This window comes from Amia ocellicauda, chromosome 2 (genome assembly GCF_036373705.1).
Source record: "Amia ocellicauda isolate fAmiCal2 chromosome 2, fAmiCal2.hap1, whole genome shotgun sequence".
In the NCBI taxonomy this organism is placed as follows: Eukaryota; Metazoa; Chordata; class Actinopteri; order Amiiformes; family Amiidae; genus Amia; species Amia ocellicauda.
In genome coordinates, this window is record NC_089851.1 from 11,743,902 (window position 1) to 11,768,423 (window position 24,522).

A 24,522-nucleotide genomic window follows, 5' to 3' on the forward strand; every position below is an offset into this window, starting at 1 on the left:
CACAGCTTGTTCCAATGTATCCAGGCAACACAGGATGAACTGAAGTAAGGGGGACTACACTGTTTATTTTTAATCTCTTATTTTACCAAGGTCCAGAATTCCCCGAACAGATTAGAAATGTGTAAATCGTACATTTATGCTTGCGAGACATAGCAACAAAAGGCACATTTTTATTTATTTTCATTTTTGGAGAGAAGAGTAACAGGGTTGAGCTGTACTTACCAAAAGGGAGCTGCTGGTTCAGTATTTAGCATAGATTAATTTTAAAGTATTAACTTGACTTTTATTGGATACATGAAGAAAAAAATTACTTATAGATCTGATTATGTATTAAACATACTATTATGTAACATTCCCTTCGACGGAGCATGAAGCATTTCACAGAATTCATCAGTCAGACTTTTCTGGGAGGTAAAACAGAGCTATATACATCGTGGGACATTGAGAAAGGCTGCTGTAGAATAGTTATTTGCTCTCTGGAAATACAGAAACGTTTCAAACCAAAATACACAGAAGAGAAAACACAATGTGTGAAAGTCCAGACTGGACAGTGTTTAATGACCCATTATGAAAACTAAGAGCAAATATGCTTGCTGCAAAGAGGCATTTTTGGATCTTGCAGTCACAGGACAGGATGTTTCCCATGGTTTATTAGGCCTGCGCCTGGATCAGAAGTGAGCAATCTTCTGATGAGAAAGCAGCCACTTGTTTGAAAAACGAATGTTGCCAGGGTAGGTGACAGTGCGCTGCTCAATCTCACTTAACGCAGCACGAGAAAATGATAAAGGGCTGATCATTGTATCACTTCAAGGCTGTTGAAAACAACACAAAGCACAACACAGCAGAGAAATGTGAAAGGATCACTACTAGACTCCTTTTCTTTGAGTTGTAAAGACATTTCCTGATCGAGTGCCAGTACTTACACACCATAGCGGCTTTTCCAGAAGCATTCTAGACATGAATGAGTCAAGGGCACTGAGGGATCACACACACAATAAAGCACATTGATCTTCACCTCACTGCGAACCTCCACTTTCCGGATTCTGCAACAGATACATTTTAGCTTTCCTGTACTTTATAATCCTGTTGTAAAAAAAAAAAAAAAAAAAATCTTGATGCGGTTTTGTCTTTTGCTATTATGCCAGTGCTGTATTAGCAGTATAAAACACTAAAAACAGTAATGTATCGTCTATCAATAAGAGACCCCTACATTTTCTTGATTTCATTTTTTTTTTTTTTTAAAGGCACACTTTTCCTGGAAATGTCCTGCTTTAAAAAATGTACCAATGCCTTACAACATAAAAATCCTCTTAACTTCAAATGAGATCACAGAGAGAATACCCCTCACGATGTACACAATGCAGCACCTGCTTTAAAATGCATCTAAAGTAAATTACACAGTTGTACATGTTATTCATTAAGTTATATTATTTCAGTTAATCCATTAAAAACAACCCCAATGTCAAATGTTTTGGCAGAGTTTAATTACATCTGCCAAGTTTGATAACATGACTTCCTTATATTAAACCAAATGGGGGAGACGCGTTTACTCTGCTTAGCAGTATACGTGTAGCTGCGATTATTCTACTTGGAGAGATGCAAGAGGCCGTGGAGTCATCCAGCGCCTCACCAGGCTCTCTTCTGTAAGTAATGCAATCAACATGCTTGGCTGTGAGGTTATTTTAAACTGTGTGTTGCAACCCCCCTTGGATCTCTCTGCGTCCAGCGGCGAGAAACAGCTGGAGGAGTGTGTGCACCAGGCAGACAGAGAGCAGCCATCTTTCCCCATGTTTCAATGCCAATCCCTCGCATCACTGCAAAGCTCACTCATCAGTGAAACCAAGCCATCCCGAGTGAGATGCAAGGCAAAGAAACCAACCCAGGCAGGCACTGACGCCAGTGAAAAAAACTACTTCCATGCAGCAAAATTAGAAACGCATCCTGTGGAAAAATACTCATTCCTTCAAGGGTACAAGTTTTCAGGATTGCAATTACAAAAATAATCGTCTGACAATTTGGGTAGGTCATTTTACCATTACCACAATTCCCACACCACTGACCTGCTGCAGCTGTAATATAATGATTTGTCATATATTCTCTTTGCCGTCCAAATGTAAAAAATACACGAAACATAATGATGCTTCAAATTCAGTACATCATAATCCAGCTGTTCCATTGATAGCGTAATCTCTCTCCTAACAGCGCAGGGTCAGAATACCACCCTAAAGGCAACCATAGCATAAGGGAACTGAAACTGATGCCTGCCTCCAACTAGCTCCCATTTCATTACATAACTGTTCTGGTTTCATCCGGAAACTGATTCCTGCATAATGATTTTGTTTCTCTTTGCAGCAGTTATCTAATGGTTAAATTGTGTGAACACATTTCAGTAACGTTATTAAGATGTCTTTTAAAAGACAATCTGTTTCCAAAGGTATTTACTAGTCCCTCTTTGGGGGCTAACACAAAAATCTGCATTTCACTTTTTTTTTTTGATGACTACACTTTGAGCACAATGCGACTTACACTGACAGTAAGTACAGACAATAACTTAAAGAAATGCAAATTGGAAATTGTATCACCGGCTGCTAAGAGACATGTCTCAAATCACAAACTAGATTCTTTTCAAGCAAATAATCATAGCCTCAGTTGTCCTAGAGTCATGAAAAGCATGTCACATTTGAGAGAGCCAAATTCCCCCCATTGCAGTAGACAAGCTGTACACATAAACCCACACACAGGTTTGGATTCTTGGCTGGCGTCCCCAATGGCAATTGAATTCAACATGTTGCGTTTGCACAATTTGTAAGATTTTCAATGTCTCAAATATCAATACACACAGACATGCCTGTTTCCACAGAAGTAACAGACTTATATATTCAAGCATGAAGGCAAGCCAGCAGGGGAGATTTTATGTTCCTCTAATTTGGACACAAAGGATCAGGCCAATTTCCAAGATCTAGTGGTTGTGATTCAAATCTCATGGAGTAACAAGCACTAATGTAATTCTCAATTGGCATTTTAGCCAACCATGTTCATGCATTTGTTAAGAACACAGCAGGTGATCTTCTGTGTACCATGACAACACTGTGTTAACAACAGAAGCTGATTAATGTGTGACCTAATTAAGTCAGAGGCTGCTATTTTCATGTAACACAGAAAATGTAATGTGTTATATACAACTTATAGAATAACCCATTAAGTTCTAATTAAATAACTAGATAAGTGCATTTGACAATTATCCTGGAATAACATATACATTATGGGTTGAATGGGAGAAGGACAAAAAAACATTTGCATTCTGTGAAAGAGATATTGAGAATTCTGTAGCTTGCTGTTGCCGTTCATGAAATGTACTAATTGAGAGAATATTTCCCTGTTCACATGAATGTATAAACCACATTGTGCTTTAGTCAAACAAACACAAGTCACATAATAAGTAAATAACTATATAAATAAATAAATAATCTGTTACCCTATACTATATTGTGTAATGTCCGTTTCTTCGGGTTTTACTGATAATACACTACTGCTAGATTGTGACAGCACTGCCCAAGAAAATGCATCATCTTAATTTCTTTAGATTTTCTTATTCGATTAAAAAATGGTTACCTTATACATTTAAATATATAAAAGAGAACTTAGTTGCCGCAAATATCAGTCACTGTGGTTACTGCAGCTATGTTGGCCAGATATTAGCAAAACCTGGCATTACTGTTGCATACAGGATGTGGTGCCAACATTTGACCAATTAACACAATTATGTTGGTTAAGACAGGTCAAACATAATGATGAGAGAACTGTAACTATAACATTGCCGTATCTATTAGAAATGTTATATAAACAAGGAGGACAATGGCTTCTCTCCCTGAAATATGCAGAAGGATGTTACATTAAATATACTATGAAACTGAATAAAATGCTTAGAAAAGATTCACACCACAAATCTTCTTAGTTTTAATTCCCCAGAAGTTTACTTGTGTGTGAATTATTCAATTTAATACCACTAATGCTTCTGTGAACTATTCGGGGCACAAATATTTTCAAAATGTAATCCTGCCCTATGGTAATTAAATTGCTCACACTACCATGATTATAGCTTTGCAAATTACTTTTGAAATTTGATAATATATCTTTCTTTAAGGCACCATATAGAGAGAGATGTATATATACTAAAGTATGGTACCTAAAAATAAAGTATTACATTTGATTGTTTATTAGCATCTGCATTAGTCTTTAAAGGTAACAATAATTACGTTGAGTGAGGTTTTAGACAGCTCTTTATTCCCTCAGCTCCTGATCTCCTGCACCACTCCAGGTCCTGATTATTGCGATAGCTTGCTTTTCAAGTCCGGCACTGCAACTAACCATTTAAATGCATTAAACTCCACTAATCCAAAAGCAATTAAAGTTCCCCTAGCCTGTAACGGCTTAGTAGGATGTGCGACACTAGATGATGACTGCTGAATGCATTGAAAACAGACATATAGTGATGGGTATTTAATGTCCTATACTTTATTATTTCCATCCTCTGTGCACACAACACTGATTTGCCAATGGCAGAGTTTGGGTGACCCCTATTATTTGTGAGTGAAGGGAGTGTTGTTTGGGATGCCTAAAACCAATTAACAGCCATGCTGTGCATTCAGTATGCACTAAGGAAAAAGATGCCACCCCCCCCCCCAAAAAAAAACTTTTTATTTTCTTTCTTTTTCCAGGACAACAGACTGTAAAAGCTGTTTGAGCTTTCAATTTAAAGCCAATACTAATCTACCTAAATCCATTTCAATGATAAAACCCTTCTAAGTAGATTGGTTTCAAGTTCTTGGTAGAGTGATGATAATGTATTTCTTTTCTTCTGACAACACAGCAGCCATGTTAAGAGAAAGCAAAATGGTCTCCACAGTCGGGCATGCAAATATGTTTGGAATAATTTAGTAGGGGAGGCCACTGGAACTGCCTCTGTCAATAACTCGGTCAGCCTTTATAATTCAAGTACTGAAGTTATAAATTAGCAAATGTGGAGAGCCATTACATCTGTGCCATAAAACAACAAAGCAGCTGCCAAAATGCAAATTCTTCGATACATGACAGCAGTAGTCTGACAATAACATGCCTCTTCCACTTAAGACCATAACAAAGAACAACTCATTATATTAAGGCACACACCACCAGAAATGTTAACTTGCTTTCTGAAGATATAAACGTTGTAACAGATTGCTATACTTTGTGTTGTACAAACATAGTTGTCTTAAAGGGATGTCCTTTCATATAACTTAACGTGTCATCCTGATAATATAATGCATCTGTCACAGTAATTGTTTGCAAACTATGGTGTGGTGATAACTATTATATAACAGAGCAATGGTGTGAGAACAGTAATTTCAAAATGTGAATGACATTTTGGGATGAAACTTTAAATGGTGTTAGCAAGGTTGCTGTGTATATTTGGATTTTGGGATCGATATATGCCCATAACGCATTAAAAGACAACCACCATAGCACACAATTATTTAGACCAGTAAAAACATACTTCATATTGAAAATGTTGACTTGTCTGTTTATCTTCAAATGTAGACAGTGGTAGATTTCAGTAAGCTCACAATGATACAGATTATTTTTGTATATATACTTATTCTGTGTGAAACATTTATTTTCATAGATATCCCATCAGTTTTTAGTTCAACAACTGAGTCAATGTTTCATTTTCAGAAATCTAGAGTGTATTTTCAATCATGGTCCAAAAATATGCACCATTTGTGAGTGATGCCTATTTGAATCAATGTGTAAAGAAACAGTTTATTTGTACATTCTGTGAAATTAAGTTGTCATCATATTTCCCATGTGCGGCTGATGTGTTGTGATGCTTCATCAGTCTTTTTAATGAACTATTTTTTAAAGCCTTTAGGCAAAGAACTATGATCAAAATGGAAGATGACACTTTGCAGTTTAGGAACTTAAAGATGAATCAGTATTGCGTTACTTGAATGAAAATGTGCACCAAAAAAAAACCTATACATTCAGACCCAAAATTAGCATTTAAATGCATTTACCATGATGAGGGTTATATGAAAACTGTAAATAATTAGTAACAATGATTTTCTCTAAACAAAGTTCTATTATGCTGGTAGAAGTGTATTTTTGGGTGATACAGTCCCCCCAAAAAACTCTACAAATGTAATATAAAGTCTTAAACATGGATATGATAAAACATGTCCTTTAGAGAAGAGAAGTAGATGTTGCAGTTCTTTATAAACACACAGGCAATTTGCACGAAATTACCAAGATGATCTATAATTCAAATCGATCTAGCTTCACTGGTGGATTTACACTGACACTTCTTTCTTTGAGAAGAAAATTTAAAAAAGATGGTCAGTTCTGTATTTTGTCTATTGATGATTTGTCAGGTTTCATGGTCAACCAGAATAAAATGTAATTGGACATTGAAATATGACTTCAGAGAAAATGGTAATGCATACTGATGTAAATCAAAACAAGTAAGAAGGTCTACTTAAATCAACTTTGGACATAATTGAAACTACTACTATGCCACAATCCCTCTGAATTGGCCTGCTTCACTAATAGTTCAGAAAAAGGGGCCGCCACTTCGGCAGTGGAAACGAAGCGTAAGTATTCAGAAAATACTTGAAATGTGCCCACCAAGTCTCTGCTGCAGAGATATCCACATTTTGCTAATATCAGTTTATGATCACTCGGGCTAATCCTCCTAAATGAAGGTTAAATCCAGTGTTCATTACTTGCAGACATCAAAAACACCTTGAAAAAAAAAAAACCACTGATATTTCATTACTCAATGCCTCATGGTCTTTACTTTAATATAAAATGGCATTAAGCTCCTTTCCCACATTCTTTAAATTCATTATGCTGGTCTTCTAAGGCAAACACACATAGTTGTAAAGTTATTACTTGTCCATTTTAAATAAACTTTCCTAAACAAAAAGCTATTGTCACTGTAAAGGCAGGCGTGAAACGTTTACACAGTCTGACATTTACTCAGCACTCATATGGCCATGTACGAGACAACCTGATTGATTGAGGCAGTAATGGACAAAGAATGTTCTACTCTTTCTTGTTTCGGTTTGGTGTCTGCATAACTCATAACTATCTCCTTCTGAGGATACATCATGTCTGTATTTAAACAGTACTTGAGAGTTTTTGCAGCAGACAGGAACAGGGGCGTTGCTAGACCCCCTGTATTTTTTCTCAGCCCCCCCAAAAATAATAACATTATGAAGTAACGGCACGGTCAAACAGTCCGACAAAACACCGTCAGCCGCCCCTTGTATTTTCTCTCAGACCCCCTAAAAATAATACAACAAAAGAATCCAAGAATGAAGAAGTAACTCTGCAGATTTGTAGATATTATTGGTGTTTTAGGTAAAGAATTGGACCCCAGTTTTTCTCAAAAGCTATTGTGTTAATGTTCTTTTCCCCAAAATAAATAAATAAATAAAAAACATTCAGAAAAATGTGTGCCAATAGCAATGTCTTTTCATAATCAGCAGGTTCCTTAGCTAAATTAGCACCGATGTGGTTGGTATGAGTATGTCAAATGTCCATGTGAATATGTCTTGTGGAAAAACAGATTTTTGTATTGATACAAAATCAATAACACTACCTACCTCCACCACACAGGTGTAGTCTGATCCATCTAGCAGAGTAACTTTACACTGCATGTTCTTGGGTTTCTTTACCACCTTTAACGGGGATCTGGAAAGTTTGCTAGATGATGACTTTTGAGATGCCTTGTCGTCTTCAAACTGTTGGTACTCGTGCTTCCCCACTGAGGCCGCCTCTCCGTCTTTGTCTCCGTTCTACAAGCAAAAACATTCACAAATGTAAATGGGCAGATACAAAAACCACACAGAACCCATGGGAAAATAAAGGAGCTACCAACTATATACAAGCAACTATGAAGTAATATTCATGAACATACAGTGACATACAAAAGGGCATTGCTTCAAGATACAAACTAATTATTCAATTTACCAAAGGTTGGATTTGAAAAAGGTCTGCAAAATGAAAACAATCACGAGGTAGGTGCCTTATTTATTCTGAACATTATCATAAATAATCAGCATCCTCTGGGCTTAGAATGGATGTCCAAGGTTACCAAAGAATCTATTAAAGCAAATGTTCACAATCACATAAGAAACCATGCTGAAATAGTTCAAGCAAAATATGTTTTACTAAAAGCGGAGACTCCAAACACATCCTGCTGGTTTTAAAATGAATCCGATTTATTTCATTTTTAGAAAATATTCTGAGAAGTCCTCTGTACGACAAACTCCATTCTTCTGTGTAAATCAAGAATTATTCTCCGCCCCCAAATAACACAGCTCGTCATTGAGCCGTCTGAACTGTGAATTACAAAGTTATTAACTAATCAAGTGGTCATGAAATATGATGTCTGCAAGCTATAACTAGGAGTTCTGATTCAGATGTAAAACCAAGTGAACATTCGGGTTGATATTTGGAAATGTCAAGAAACATTTAATCACAGCGTTTCTATTTTGCGGTGAATTAATCATAGATTTTTATCTAGGAGCTGAACTAAATCAATGCAAATTGATAAATAACATTTATTGTAATTAGTGTTGTTTAGCCCAGATGTATTAACTGAACATTTAATGGTTGTTCATAACTCCTGATGTGATTGCAGTATTTAAATACTGCTTACTGAATACACTTCAGGAAAACATTCCCAGTATTCAGTTATTCTATTTATAAATATATATCCACACCCCAATAAAAATGGATTGTATATGTGAGCCCTCTCCCCTATTGTCTATATCCTGTATTTTTCCACTTAGAAATGCACCATGACATATGTAGAATAAAGAAGCCAGGTAAACTAGGAGAATAAACAAACATTTAACAAGCTTGGCAAAAATATATGACATATGTCACACTGGGCGTCTAAGGGTTAACATGAGGCGGTGGAAAAACTTTGGTGATAGAGGTCACTGTGCCCTTAGAGAAATTATGTCAGAGGATTCATTAAACAGGACTCCTGTCTATTCTATGAATATATTAAAGAAAAAATAAATATATATCCGAAAGACTTAAATGTGCCAACGCTAATTTCTCAGCTAAAGTCATTAAAGAAGAATAACACGACGTAACTAAATGTCTCCTTGCTCAGTTATTCTTAGAATTCAGCTTTGCTCTACATTCAGACCGATCCCAGAATCAGAGTTATCCGTGGTTCACGGTCTACAGTGGCTGGCATTCAACACATGACCCTTGGTGGAGATGAAGTATTGAGAAGCACACTGGTAATTACACAAGATATAAAACAACTCCACAGTTTGCCGTGAGATTATCTGTCCTGCTAACTCCCAAACTCTCTTTAAAAATAGATTTCAAAAATACCACTCACGGCAAAACAGAAAATTACATTAAGGTCGGCTTAATCAAGTGAAGTGTAACCGAAGAGTCTTAGGCTAACAAAATACAATATTATATAAATTAATCCATCTTCTCATGTTACACTAGGATATACATGTACATAGTGATATAGACAATGTCTGAAATACATACATGACCCTCACCAAACTCATACACAGAGACTGAAAACAAAACAATGTAAACAACCTATGGGGTAAGTACCTTTCTCCTTTTAGAAGTATTTTGCCACCCTGTGCCTTAAATGCCTAGATAACATCACTAACATCTCAATCAGCCCCTCTACACACTGCAGCCTTCCCAGACTGGAACTCGTCCAAGCCTGTCCTTTGGAAGGAGGTTGAGCCTTCATCCCGAGCTTGTCTGACTGTTTAACTGTTCACCCATGCGACAAGCTCAGAGCAGCGGTCTGGACACTTGCCTGCTCCTTCCTGGCAGGCGTGCTGTGTGCGGCGGCAGCAGGGAACTGCTCCGGGTCAAACTGCTGGCTCTGGCTGGGCGGCTGCTGTGGCTGGGCTGGCGGCTGTGTGGCCCCTCCCTGCTGCTCCTGGTCCTGCTTGGACTCCGAATCGGACCCTGATTCCGTCGTCATGGTGGATTATTCTAGGGGGGGAAGCGAAACCGGTAAATCCAAGCACAATGTCAACTGTTTTTTTATATTTTACATTTCTCCTTTTTCAGAGTCACTAACGCATTTAAAATCACAGACCAGACTTCCACCACCACCCACCAGGACTCAAGATGAAGTCGCTGAGAAGTTCTGAATGTAATTTACTTAATGGCGACAATTTTACTGTTAATTCACCATGGCAAGATATGGATTTACGATGGTTCATGTCAATGGTTTGTAAAAATTAAATCGTTTTTCTGGGAGAGGTATAGAACAACACTAAAATGGAGACCACCACTTATTATGAAGGCCCACTTGCAAGCATGTGTGTTGGTGAAGCAGAAATAAATTATTGAAACTGATTTATCTTACGAGAGATGCACTGAACATTATACATTTGTCAATAAACTGTAAAAGTATTTGGTCATCTTTCTATCATGAACATGAGGATCTATCCAACCTTTGACTGACCAACCCAACAGTGTGCACTTTGTAACGAATCCAATCCACTGTGCAGAGAAATTAGCACAAATACATTTCTGATTAAGAAACAAAATAGTTTCCTGACTATTACCTTTATCTTTGATGAAGGAACTGATTTTATTTGAGGGGAGGGCACAAAACAGGAAATTTCTCATTTGTTTATTTATTTTACAGTTCATGAAATATGATGAAAGCACAAATAATCTGCCACAAAAAAAGCACATCTTCCAGCTCCAGCTCAGTTCTGCAGTTTGCTGTAAATAATAGTGCTTGCAAATTATACCAACGGTTAGGGTGATATACCGTAGGTTTAGTGTATTTTAATTTATTAACATTGCAAGTTGTGAAGATTAAACTGATGTAGAAATTATTCATTGAAAAATTGCACTGTGTACAGTATAAAATTATGAATTTGACACATTAATCTAAACCAAATGGAGGGAACTTTTGACACATTCTTTATCACAGTTGCAAACCCTGACCTACTTTGTACATTTGACAGACATTCACCCATCAGGAAAGACTTGATACAATGATACACTTTAACCATGTGCTTTTCAAAAGGATTGCCATGGGAACCCCATAGCACAGTACGTGCTAATAATACTTTTCTCATATAGCGCTTGAAAACATTGAGTATGATTGAGTTTAGAACAGTTGAGATGTCTGTAAGGGCTGTCATTCCAGGCAATGGCCCCTGAGTCACTGCATCCTATTTTTAGTACAGTGTGTTTACACCGGACATTGCAAGCTGAGGGTTCAAACTCACTTCAGTTTATGACAGTGAGAATCTAGCTAGGATTATATTGTAGTAGCACTGGGGTGGGGAGGGGGTAAGTATACACGAGGGACCAACACGAACTTGGAAGCTTACACGCTTCTCATGTCTACCATAGTTTAAAATCTCTCTCTGTGCCAACTGTCTGTATGATGATATTCCTAAACGCTGTCCACTGTAATACAGATTACATTACAGTAGTGAACAAAAAATAGAAACCAACTCTCAGTGTTACAGTACTGAAATGACGAGCTCTCAATGCTATTAATGCCATACACCATATCAGCTTGTTTTTGCCTACTTTCCCTTAAATGAATGTCCAGTAAAATCCAGTTCAGCAATCCCAGCACCCATAGGGTGAACATTAGTACGCACAGTAGCTACAATTGAGAAGATTTTTTTTATTGGGATTCCCTACCCCTTGTTTTAAAGTGTATTAAGTTAATCTTATATCAACAGGTTACATTCAAGGAAAGGGTATTACTGCATAAAAGGAAAGTACTTGGAAACGATAGTTATTCAGAATCAAATCGGGACAGACTCTCCCAGACTGGCAGAGCAGATTTAAACAATTGTCTATATAAGTTACTCTATTACAAGGAACTTCAGTGTTGCCATTTGTAACCACAACATACAGTGCAGTGATGTGTAAAGAAAGCACTTGTTACCCAGTAGCTGCCTTCACATAGGCTTTAATACAATATATCATTTTAAGACTTTAGTGGTGCTGGTGAAACAACTGCCACATCCATCTGTCACTGAGGTTTCCCTACTGAACTAATGTGGTCATTAAACTAATATCTACTGTCTGAGCTGCACAGACCTCTGCGGTGGTTTGGAGAATCTGCTTTCTGCACAAGGCAGAATCACAGCCCAAAGGCCTGTCTGTTGCAAATGACAGAGATGCTGGAACAAAACTGCTGGAACAAAAGGGGGATGCAGCTGACATCAGCCAGTTTAATTACAATTTTTCACGGCAGCAAGCTGGAGCACAGAATTATATACTTTGCACTGCACATTACAGAGTTTGCCCACGGCACTGAGCAAACAGGAGGTGGTGGTCATGTGGTTATACTTATCCTAATAATAATAATAATTATAGATCTATTCATCTATATTCAATCACCGCCTCATCCGCTACAGTGTCGTGGTGAGCCAAAGCCTAACCTGGCAGACACAGGGCCCAGGGGCCTGCTTCACCCTGGGTGGGATTGCCAGTCCTTTGATGGTCAGCATAAACACACACTGCATAATAATATTTAATAATAATAATAATAATAATAATAATAATAATAATAATATTATTAACAACAGTGTTCTGCAGAAACTGATTTCACACTCATCGAATTGTATCCAAAGTAGGTCAAACAGCTACTCAGACAAAATACAATAAACCATTCATCTTTTTCTCATTAAACTTTTTTTTGTTGCGTTTGCCAAGTACCATGAAATGGTCAATTAGGATAGAAACAATTATCCTAATCATATTATATTATATTAGCTTGGTATGGCACCCCAAGGCTTTCAAATAAAGTAAGCCTCCATCTTGGTGGTGTGATGAATTTACAGGCAGGTACTAAATTAATTGTTTTTAATGGGCTGCACTTGCCATTTAGTTATTACTTCTATGTTCTCATCAAGTCAACAAGTGACCAAGTAACTAGATATAAAGCAGTTTTATGAAAGAAACATCAGCATGGAGGCTGCTTCTTGTGTACTTGATCTAAAGCCCCAATGTAAAGTCTAGGCTATAACAGCATGAAGGATGAACCCTGTGATATTGACGTAAGCGTCTTGTCTTGGACTGCTTCGTACAAGCCAGCAATAAAACCTTCTGCTTGGTGATGACAAGCTCTCGGATCACCACACAAACTAGCGATTACACATGCTCATTAGTAAAAGTACATCTCAGTTGGCGTTTAATTTAATGCATTATTACGTTAATGCCAGGGAATAGCACCTGTGTACAAACAAGCATCGGAGTGGCTTCTCTGAGACTGAACCTCGACACACTTACCCTTGCTGAAATATAATTTCCCCCAGACACAACTACAAAATAAAGTAGGCATGCAGAACATAGCAGGATGTTCCCTACAGATAAGAGATTACCGATTTAAATCCATTCTGTGCCCCTAGTGTACTGTTTGTGCTCTGAACTCTAATGAATAAAGGTCAGTAGACATGCCAAAGTGTGTTTCAGACAACACGTGTGCATGGTCTTCATTTCTCGAAAGCTAGTGATAGATGAGGCGAGTTGGACTGCTTTAGGTTTTACAGATTAGTGGATATTAAAGCTGGGAATATAGTTACACAAAATAAAATACTGTAGTGAAATTAAATAAGGCATTTCAACGATAAACCATGTAGAACCCGAAGAGTAACTGCTTTTATTTATGTTTTAACCAAGATTGAGTTTGGCACCGACAAAATGTCAGCAGAGTTAACATCTTAAATCAGCAAAACATCCCTGGAGAATCAGGTTCAATTTCCTTAAATTCAACATCTGCTATCTGTAGTCCAGATATATGTTGCAATCGGAAGCAATGATCTTTCCCTCTTATCTTCCTGCCATACTGAATATCATTCCTATCCCCCTGTGACTGATGAATGCTGCGCTCAGCGTGCTAAACACAGTGTGATACAGAACCGCAATATAGCAGTCTCCTTAGACAAACTCAGTAACTCAAGTTTAAACTCACAAAACAGTGTTGCTGGCAAACTTCAGCCTTAGGAATATATACACTAGCATTTCCATAATACCCCCTCAAAGCATGTCGTTGGCACATAATGGGACGTTATTTTCAAATTTGAGTTGACGTTTAATTACAAGCGATAATACATTACGTTTACACTATCCACACACATTAAAGCTAAAGCAAACACATGCAAACTCTCCTTGTAATTAAGTCAATTACTACCATTTGCCTAATTTGTAAAGTTAGTTAAGGTGCTAGAGGATCTTCAGAATGAAAGAATTGCTAATAAGGGGTGGTACTGTGATTTGTTGCAAAGTGAAGGAAAACTCTTGACAAGTAAAAGCCTACTATCAATACAGTACAAACTCACACTGCTCCACAGTAAACAAAGCTCACAATATGATGCTTACTACAGGTAAAATGCATCTGGCAATAACCTACTTGCCTAAATTTAGTTTGCTAAATAGTCTTTTCTGTCCAATGTTTCCTGGCCAAAGCCTGAGGGGAAATGGGGTTATTCGTGTATACAAGCAGCTGCTTAGCTGAAGGGGGGGGGGGGGGTGTATAAACTTGGCAGAAAACCAAAACAGACCACGATGAAATCAAATGGTCACTTTCAGACTGCTTCTGTGCACCAATAAAAGTATACTTCACACAACAGGAGCCTTTTCTGGGTATAATCAGTGGGCTGTTCTATATAATTTGTAGCACTTTTCGTGTTTGATATTGTAAGTGATTTAAAGGCTTACAAACTGTGGTCAAGTGGTGGTGAAATGGACTCATAATGGTGAATATATATTAATCTAAAAAACATATCTGTGGTCTACAGGGTGTTTGGACACCATTCATTTAAAGTTTTTTCTTCCAACAGAAGCACGGATAGGGAATATGTTGTTATTTTCTTTGTTTTTAATTGCCTGGTCTATAAAAAAAAATGTGTGTAATCTAAGTGTATTTCAGCTGACGAGTGGACTGAAAATTACGTTTTTAGAAACCTGATTCATTAGGTTTCAGGCTTTGAACTTGGTTGTAAATATGGAATATGACAACTGAGAGAGAAAAAACATGAACCACACAACTCCATAAAAGCAATGCCCAAAGTAATGAACAGTGATCACACACTGAGAAACCGGTCCTTAAACACTGTTTCTCTTCCATGCAATTGAAGAAAGGAAATTGTCTTTCCAGGACACCAACACATAACAGTGAAAAGAGAATGAAAACGATTATTAATTGCAACAGCAGTTTTCCTTAAAATGCACCTTTTAGGGTGTGCAGTTGGACTGCAGAACATGCATAAACAATAACAAAAAATTGCAGAAATCAGTTTAGAGCTTAAAACAAACATATTGTATTGTCCCTATTCCTAAAATACACAAAAAGACAGTTAGATACACAGACAGGCAGAGAGACAAAATGTTGTTGCACAATGAGTCTCACTGCAAGGCAAACAAGTATCAATATAAGAATTTACTCCAAAATATTTTGCAATTCTTGAAGCTGTGTGATACATAAAATGTTAAATTAAGCTTCCCATCTCCTGATCTCTGGATTCTGCATAATTGTGAGTTTAGAAAATCAGGTCTTATTTCTTATTTTTTCTACACTCAAACCTTGTGGTTCACTGAATTGTCTTGATTTCATCCAGCTGGGAATACCCACCTCTCCACCCTCAGCAGCAGTCTGCTCAAACTGCAGGGTAAATCACTTCTTCAGAAAGGGTAGCAATCAAGCTGGATTTTCATCACAATTCACATTAAAATGTTTTGGCAGTTTATGTATGGATTAAAACAATGCAAGTGAGAGCTTTAAAATCAGGGAGGGAGGGGAATCAATGGTTGTAATGGACTTCCTCTCTCAAAAAACAAATTAAACTTTTCAGACACTCAGGCTATTAATTGACGTTTGTATAACAGAATGTGATTTATCAACAAATACATAAAAACTATCCACTTGTTTGGACAGACAGTTTGAATACTTTATCTCCCCTAACACACTGAATCACACACTATGATGAAGTGACAGTCCAGAAGCAAATCCTGATTAATGTTTTGCAATCTGTGAGTGATACTCATAAACAAACACCAGTGACTGAAATGTAATTAGCTTCACTTTATTTCCACTAATTAACTAAAATCCATGCACTCTGTATTTTAAGAGCCTATCAATAGATATCAATATCAAAAGCAGTCATGGTGCTGCAAACACCAAAAATATTGCCAAGTTGAAATATAAATGGTACAAATGCTCAAGATATTCTTGCAGAAATGTACATTACATGGTTTACACCGTTGATAATGATACCACTGTCACTGGGGTGAACTTCATTGTTCTAGTTGAATCACAGTTAAGAGACAACAAGTGGATAATCTGTTAAGAATGTTACAGCTTGTTAATTGGATTGGAAACACTAAGGAGAAGCCCAGTGTCTATATAGAAGACTATTTCTATCACACCCAGACCACCCAGACGCCACTAAATCAAAACACAGAAAAATATTCTTTTGAGTGTTTCAAATGCTGAAAAAAGCATACATGTTAACAACGGTGAACTTACAGTCTATAAAAACAAGGTACTGTGATACACTTACTCTTATGAATCATATTTTGTAATCATTTTAAACAAAATCTCTCATTTAGTCTAGTCACTGCCATCCTTTACTTTCCCATGCAAACCATGAGTGGTTTAGATTGACGGCCATGAAAAAAAAAAAACATACTGTATCCAAACAGATGCTATAGACACAGCTCGAACAGATATGTGAAAAAGCAATCTCAGACGAAGAAGGTCAACCCCCCAGCAGACACAGAGAGGCCATTTGAAATGTGGAGGAGTTTGTCCAAAGGCAAAAAAAAATACTAGATTATAATTGCAGACTTCAAATGTTGCACACTAGTCAACACAATAAGTTTCATAAGAGTTTACAAGGCACTTATTTTTAAGAAGTGATGAGTAATTGACTTAATTAGTGGAATTTCTCAATGTTAATCACTTTATTCTAACTGTGTGCTCATTAGGATTGTAAGTTTCCTACCTGTAACCATTATAATTGTAAGCATGCACAATTTGTTAAGAAGGAAGCAAATGTTTCTGAATCAGATAACACTTTTCTGTAGACCTTGGTACTTCAAAACAGTTAAATTACATGAAAAAAAAACACTATGATTTATTGATTTTGTAATATATATATATATATATATATATATATATATATATATATTTTTTTTTTTTTAGTGGCGACTATCCTCACCTTAAACAGAGCCAAATATTTAAATCCATATTGTCATGTTTGTTATAGTAATCAAAATAAAACTAGATTAAATTTGTGAGTCAGTGCTGATATTGTCATGGTATACAGAGCTAAACAGAAACAGAGCTTGATTTCATGTTGCTTTTTTAATTTGCTTGTCTTGCATAGCAGGGAAATATTTAATTGTCTTTAATACTTAAGAATTCCACTTGGATTTGTGTACAAACATCTTGCACAGCTGTTTACGGTCACTGTTTCGAGGAAAAAAGACACAAATGAGGAATACAAGCTATACCCCATGTATGAGTAGTAAATCAGTGCTTTATCTATTTAAACCCAGTCTTAACAGTATTCAGCTGTTACTATGGCAGCCCCACTATACAGCTATAAAGAACAGCAGGGACACCAGAAAAAAAAGACAATTGAGGCACCATGGAGCATTTCTCCAGAACACAGTGAATTATTAATATAAGCATTAGAGAGAAACTGTAGCCAAGAATATTGGTATTTATATGTAGTCATAGCACTGCATACGTAAATGGCTAAACAAATGTAGTTTCAAAATCAAACATCTTTATGGATTCAAAAGACACATGAAAATAAACAAGACATGTAGCAAAGGGAAAATGCATTTTTACAAAATGAATTGTTTTCAACCTACAGGTGAACATATTTTTATGCAAATGTTTATGATAATCTCAGTGTATGACATTTGTTTGAATGCATTCATCTTTGGTCTTTATGAAAATAAAGAGAAAAATCTTTGAAATGGCAAGACAAGATACTCCCCCACTGACGTATGAAGTAGATCACAGTGCTGCAAGCATCGCTGTACACCAGATGAAAATACTACCAGTGTGACAGGACTGACTGACCTCTTTTTTGTATTAACTAAGGACATGAGGACACTACCTAGTGCCTGCACTGTGTGCACAGGATCTACAATATGGTGTTTTATGTTGCATACATTAGAAAGATTTTACTACACAAATGATGTGACAATTTATTAAGGAACTGAAGTATTTACTTAAAAAGCTGAGAATTTTTTTAACAAGCTTGGGAGCTGGACTATAATGACATCCATCTACTTTTAACAGTAACTTTGGCAAACTACTGTGCCATTAATATGCATCAATATTGAAGATCAGAAGATACCTTTCTATGGGTCTAGACTACTTTTACTGAAATATGCCATTAAGTTTTATTCATTATAGTGACAGAAAAATAACACTACATACAGGATCAGGATTCATGCTTTTTAAGCTACACAAACTGCTCAAAATAATCATTGTCAGTCTCATTGGTCAAAGTATTCCATTTTGCATGCAATTCAACAGGATCGACGGACTGATCTCAGTAAGCTTTCAAAATACGTTGCGCAATAGGACTGCCTTGTAGCAGTTACTATATTTAGCCATTCCAGAGGGTCACATCTTACAACTATAATCACATTGAATTCACTGACATGACTGGCCATACAACACATGGAAAAATGTTGAATGAGTGGACAACAGATAAGGCAGATCAAGGTATAAAAGGTGACTGAAGTCTGCATTTCAACATGAAGCACATTGACAACGATTTTAGATCTTGTCCCACTGCTATGGTCACCAAGTACAAATAGGAATATTACTATACAGTGAGGGGAAAAAAGTATTTGATCCCCTGCTGATTTTGTACGTTTGCCCACTGACAAAGAAATGATCAGTCTATAATTTTAATGGTAGGTGTATTTTAACAGTGAGAGACAGAATAACAGCAACAAAATCCAGAAAAACGCATTTCAAAAAAGTTATAAATTGATTTGCATGTTAATGAGGGAAATAAGTATTTGACCCCTTCGACTTAGTACTTGGTGGCAAAACCCTTGTTGGCAATCACAGAGGTCAGACGTTTCTTGTAGTTGGCCACCAGGTTTGCACACATCTCAGGAGGGATTTGGCATTTGGAATTGACGTTTGGCAACTCGAACCTTCAGCCCCCTCCACAGATTTTCTATGGGATTAAGGTCTGGAGACTGGCTAGGCCACTCCAGGACCTTAATGTGCTTCTTCTTGAGCCACTCCTTTGTTACCTTGGCTGTGTGTTTTGGGTCATTGTCATGCTGGAATACCCATCCACGACCCATTTTCAATGCCCTGGCTGAGGGAAGGAGGTTCTCACCCAAGATTTGACGGTACATGGCCCCGTCCATCGTCCCTTTGATGCGGTGCAGTTGTCCTGTCCCCTTAGCAGAAAAACACCCCCAAAGCATAATGTTTCCACCTCCATGTTTGACGGTGGGGATGGTGTTCTTGGGGTCATTCCTCCTCCTCCAAACACAGCGAGTTGAGTTGATGCCAAAGAGCTCGATTTTGGTCTCATCTGACCACAACACTTTCACCCAGTTCTCCTCTGAATCATTCAGATGTTCATTGGCAAACTTCAGACGGGCCTGTACATGTACTTTCTTGAGCAGGGGGACCTTGCGGGCGCTGCAGGATTTCAGTCCTTCACGGCGTAGTGTGTTACCAATTGTTTTCTTGGGGACTATGGTCCCAGCTGCCTTGAGATCATTAACAAGATCCTCCCGTGTAGTTCTGGGCTGATTCCTCACCGTTCTCATGATCATTGAAACTCCACGAGGCGAGATCTTGCATGGAGCCCCAGACCGAGGGAGACTGACAGTTATTTTGCATTTCTTCCATTTGCGAATAATCGCACCAACTGTTGTCACCTTCTCACCAAGCTGCTTGGCGATGGTCTTGTATCCCATTCCAGCCTGTAGGTCTACAGTCTTGTCCCTGACATCCTTGGACAGCTCTTTGGTCTTGGCCATGGTGGAGAGTTTGGAATCTGATTGATTGATTGCTTCTGCGGACAGGTGTCTTTTATACAGGTAACGAGCTGAGATTAGGAGCACTCCCTTTAAGAGAGTGCTCCTAATCTCAGCTCGTTACCTGTATAAAAGACACCTGGGAGCCAGAAATCTTGCAGATTGATAGGGGATCAAATACTTATTTCCCTCATTAACATGCAAATCAATTTATAACTTTTTTGAAATGCCTTTTTCTGGATTTTTTTGCTGTTATTCTGTCTCACTGTTAAAATACACCTACCATTAAAATTATAGACTGATCATTTCTTTGTCACTGGGCAAACGTACAAAATCAGCAGGGGATCAAATACTTTTTTCCACTCACTGTATATAGGACATATAAGGACAGGGTGAACTTATAAATCATAAATTAAGAAGGGGTGTGTCCCCTGTTCTGAGTGCTAGAAAGTGGGTAACCTTGGATACAGTGGTGTGCAATCTGTGTCCAGGTGGGCCATAGTGCATGGTTACTGTCCCACCTCATCTCTTTATCACTCGGAGAATGTATTTATTAACTAAACTTAACCCATTAAGCAGGTGGGGGAGTAGAGACCTACGTACCCTGGAGCACTGCTGCCAACCTTGGTTAAAATATAAAATATTAAATATCCTTCCATAAATTGTGAAATGAAAATTAGGGCTATAACGGAGCACCGATATCATCGGCCGATATTGGCCTTTTACAGAAATATCTGTATCGGCACATATTCCACCGATAATGCACCGATATACAGTACTGTGCAAAAATTTTAGGCAGGTGTGAAGAAATGCTGTAAAGTAAGAATGCTTTCAAAAATAGACATGTTAATAGATTATATTTATCAATTAACTAAAGTCAAATGAGTGAACAGAAGAAAAATCTACATCAAATCCATATTTGGTGTGACCACCCTTTGTGTTCAAAACAGCATCAATTCTTCTAGGTACACTTGCACACAGTTTTTGAAGGAACTCGGCAGGTAGGTTGGCCCAAACATCTTGGAGAACTAACCACAGTTCTTCTGTGGATTTAGGCAGCCTCAGTTGCTTCTCTCTCTTCATGTAATCCCAGACAGACTCGAAGTTGAGATCAGGGCTCTGTGGGGGCCAAACCATCACTTCCTGGACTCCTTGTTCTTTACGCTGAAGACAGTTCTTAATGACTGTCACTGTACGTTTGGGGTTGTTGTCATCTTGCAGAATACATTTGGGGCCAATCAGATGCCTCCCTGATGGTATTTCATGATGGATAAGTATCTGCCTGTACTTCTCAACATTGAGGAGACCATTCATTCTTACCAAATCCCCAACTCCATTTGCAGAAATGCAGCCCCAAACTTGCAAGGAACCTCCACCATGCTTCACTGTTGCCTATTTATGTACCGCTCTCCAGCCCTTGGGCGAACAAACTGCCTTCTGCTACAGCCAAATATTTCAAATTTTGACTCATCAGTCCAGAGCACCTGCTGCCATTTTTCTGCACCCCAGTTCCCGTGTTTTCATGCATAGTTGAGTCGCTTGGCCTTGCTGCCACGTTGGAGGTATGGCTTTTTGGACACAAGTCTTCCATGAAGGCCACTTCTGACCAGACTAATGTATAGAATATGTATATTTTTCCTTTATTCTCTCGTAGTCTAATGTATTGAATTTATTTTCACAATGTTTGATTTGTGGTTGTTATTTATGATGAAAATTAATGTTAAGTTTATTATGTAAAAATCCTGCCGTCAGTGCATATTTGACAATTTCTCTCTGACAGGGAGAGATTTGAGGGATCCACGCTAGAATGTCTGTTGTGCATGTTAACACACACACAAAAAAAAAGTAAATATCAGCAGATATATATCGGTAATCTGGAATTTTTGCTTCCCAGTTATCGGTATCAGACCCAAAAAACCTGTATTGGTCAGGCTCTACTGAAAATGGGCATTGATTTTTAAAATTATTATTAAATACAACAACAACAACAACAACTGTACAGGTGTATTGAAACTACAAGTTATGTGGATTAGCTTTAGTCTTTAAATAAAAGCAAATCAACCAATCATTGCCTCAATTTCTATGCATTACCTCAAATATTAATTCTATGAAAAAGAAAATGCCTATGAAGTAGTAATGTGTACAATTAATAAGTACACAAAAAGTGTCCACCTGCCATCGATTACACATGCAATGGCTATACAGAACACCAGATTTGTTACATATAGAACAGAGAAGTTAAAAGCAATTTTCACAGGTTGAAGTCCTTTTAGGACATCGCTGTAAAAATGTTGTTTGCTCCTGAAGTGCTCAAGGGCATACAGCTGTCCAGGACAGTGTGTCCTTATGCTCACACTATTTGCAATTCCTTAACGAGTGCTCATTCACTATTTTTAAACCCTTACCCTTAACTAATGCAACTAAAAAGATTTCTCTGGAATGTCTGGTGTTGGAAGTCCCCTCGTGCAGCACTGCCACACAGCCCCTTCTGCACAATAACCTGAATGTAACATCTTTCTCACTCTCTCTCCCGTTTTTATATTGGAGAGTTGCAAAAGACAAGAGAAAGGATATTTCCATTAGCGTGTGAGCCAATTATCTTGCCCAACGCTGCAGCTGAGCCTCTTTTTAACACCAAGCCTTAATAGACAAATCAAAAACCAAAGGCTGGGAGAGAGTGGCACCAAAACCACAGAGAGCAGAGAGGACTTAAAAAATTGAATAATACAACCATCTCCAAAAGCACTTTCCACACTTCTGCCAAACAATGAAAGATGCATAACCCAAAGCCCTTAATAAACAATATGATTTTGCTGCATGCAATACAGATTTCAAATGCCTCATATTCACCATTTATTTACAAATTCCACCCATGCACCCTGCAGTGTTTCTGTACAGATCAGAACTGAATGTCCCCTATCCTGAAGTCTAAATACCCCCAACAATACATTGTTTCAAATAGAGTTTAAAATATTTAAAAAGCTGGAGCTTGACAAAAATTATTTTGATTTCTACAGTGTTAAAAAAAATCAGAAGCTATTAAATCTATTAACACTGGCTTGTTTTAAGTAACTCTGTAGTATCCTTCCCTTCTTTCTCTCAGTTAGAAAAACAAAATTCACTTCACAAAAAAAGATTCAACCTATTAAGGGATACACATTAGTAATCCTGTGTTTTTCTAATTGACAAATTGGCAAAGATAAACAAAACAAAAGCAGTTTTAAAATCAAGACAAATGCTATGGCTAGGAAAAATACCCATCTCTACTTAAGATACCTTTCTGTACGAATACCATACCTAAATCAGAATTCAATGGGATGAGTCTCTTGGTTGCCTTTCTCCTTAATTTTGCAAGCATAATCAATGCCAGAGTATTAGTAGAATTTCACCTGAGACACCTGTTTATATCAGGGGGTGCAATGCAACAGGTCTGTGGTGAGCAATTGATGGCGCCGATATCATACGGTGTACTGAACAGCAATGAAACCCCCTGCTTGCCTCACTGAATCAAAAACTTAACAGAGCACACTTAATGTGTGAAGTATTTTGCAAGCCCAGCATGCACTGCTGTACTCCAACCGTTGAAAGAATCCTATAAGAGTAAGTTTTGCACTTCACTCAGAATACACCGGTGGTCAGAAATAAAGGGACCAATGGAAATATTAATGATATATAATTAAGAAAGGAAAACACAGCATTCACTAGGCTATTGATTTATATACAAATAAACTCCTCAATGCAGGAGTGGACTTTTTGCATTAAGTTTACTGCAGATCGTATCAAAATATCCCTGTTTGTTTACAATCACAGTTGCCCTCTCTAGGAATTGCATCACAGACCTTAGACAGTAAGTGTATCGTGTATTTTTGGCAGCTCAGTTCCCATAATTATCTCACTGGGCACATTATGTTGATTGTAATGTTTTTTTACTCTCCTAACAAGCTCATCAAAACACATATCAATGATGTTAAGGTCAGACAAATGGGGGGACCACTGCAATTTCTGATTATTTTTAGAAAAAAAAACTAAAACACAAGTCCTCTTTCTTAAGAGTAGTGTGACAATGAACAACAGTTACCACTACTAGCTCCACCCAACACACTATACCAGACCTACCATAAAAATAGAAGGATAGCCTACTCTTTTGAAATTGTAGTCATGGCTACTAAAGATGTCCATGTGGACTGTTTTGCCTCAAGTCTTCAGGATGCCTCATGACATACAATTTTCCTGGCCAGTCAACTTGAATACACATTATCCAAGAGGATATTAAAAAGCTAACTGCTACAGAATACAGGATGTAACTGTTTATAATCATGTTATTATCCTCAAAGTGCCATATTAGTGGACTACTTGGGCATGACAGTAAGTATCTTTTAATGTAACACATCTGACTGCTCTAATATCGTTTTAACACTTGGTTCAGTGAAAAGAGAAAATGTCTCACTAAAATATACTCCA

General features: G+C 37.5%; 1 protein-coding gene across 22 annotated transcripts in view; it reads right to left on the reverse strand.

The window, feature by feature from the left end:
• The window catches only part of epb41l3a (erythrocyte membrane protein band 4.1-like 3a), a 91,498-nt gene that overhangs the window by 32,387 nt on the left and 34,589 nt on the right, over positions 1-24,522 (reverse strand). For all 22 annotated transcript variants that reach the window (XM_066718501.1, XM_066718511.1, XM_066718611.1 and 19 more), the window contains 2 exons: positions 9,851-10,032; positions 7,644-7,835 (listed from right to left, as the gene is read on the reverse strand). In XM_066718501.1, coding sequence (XP_066574598.1) covers positions 7,644-7,835; positions 9,851-10,021 — 363 coding nt within the window. In that variant the 5' untranslated portion in view covers positions 10,022-10,032. The remainder of the gene's footprint in view (positions 1-7,643; positions 7,836-9,850; positions 10,033-24,522) is intronic.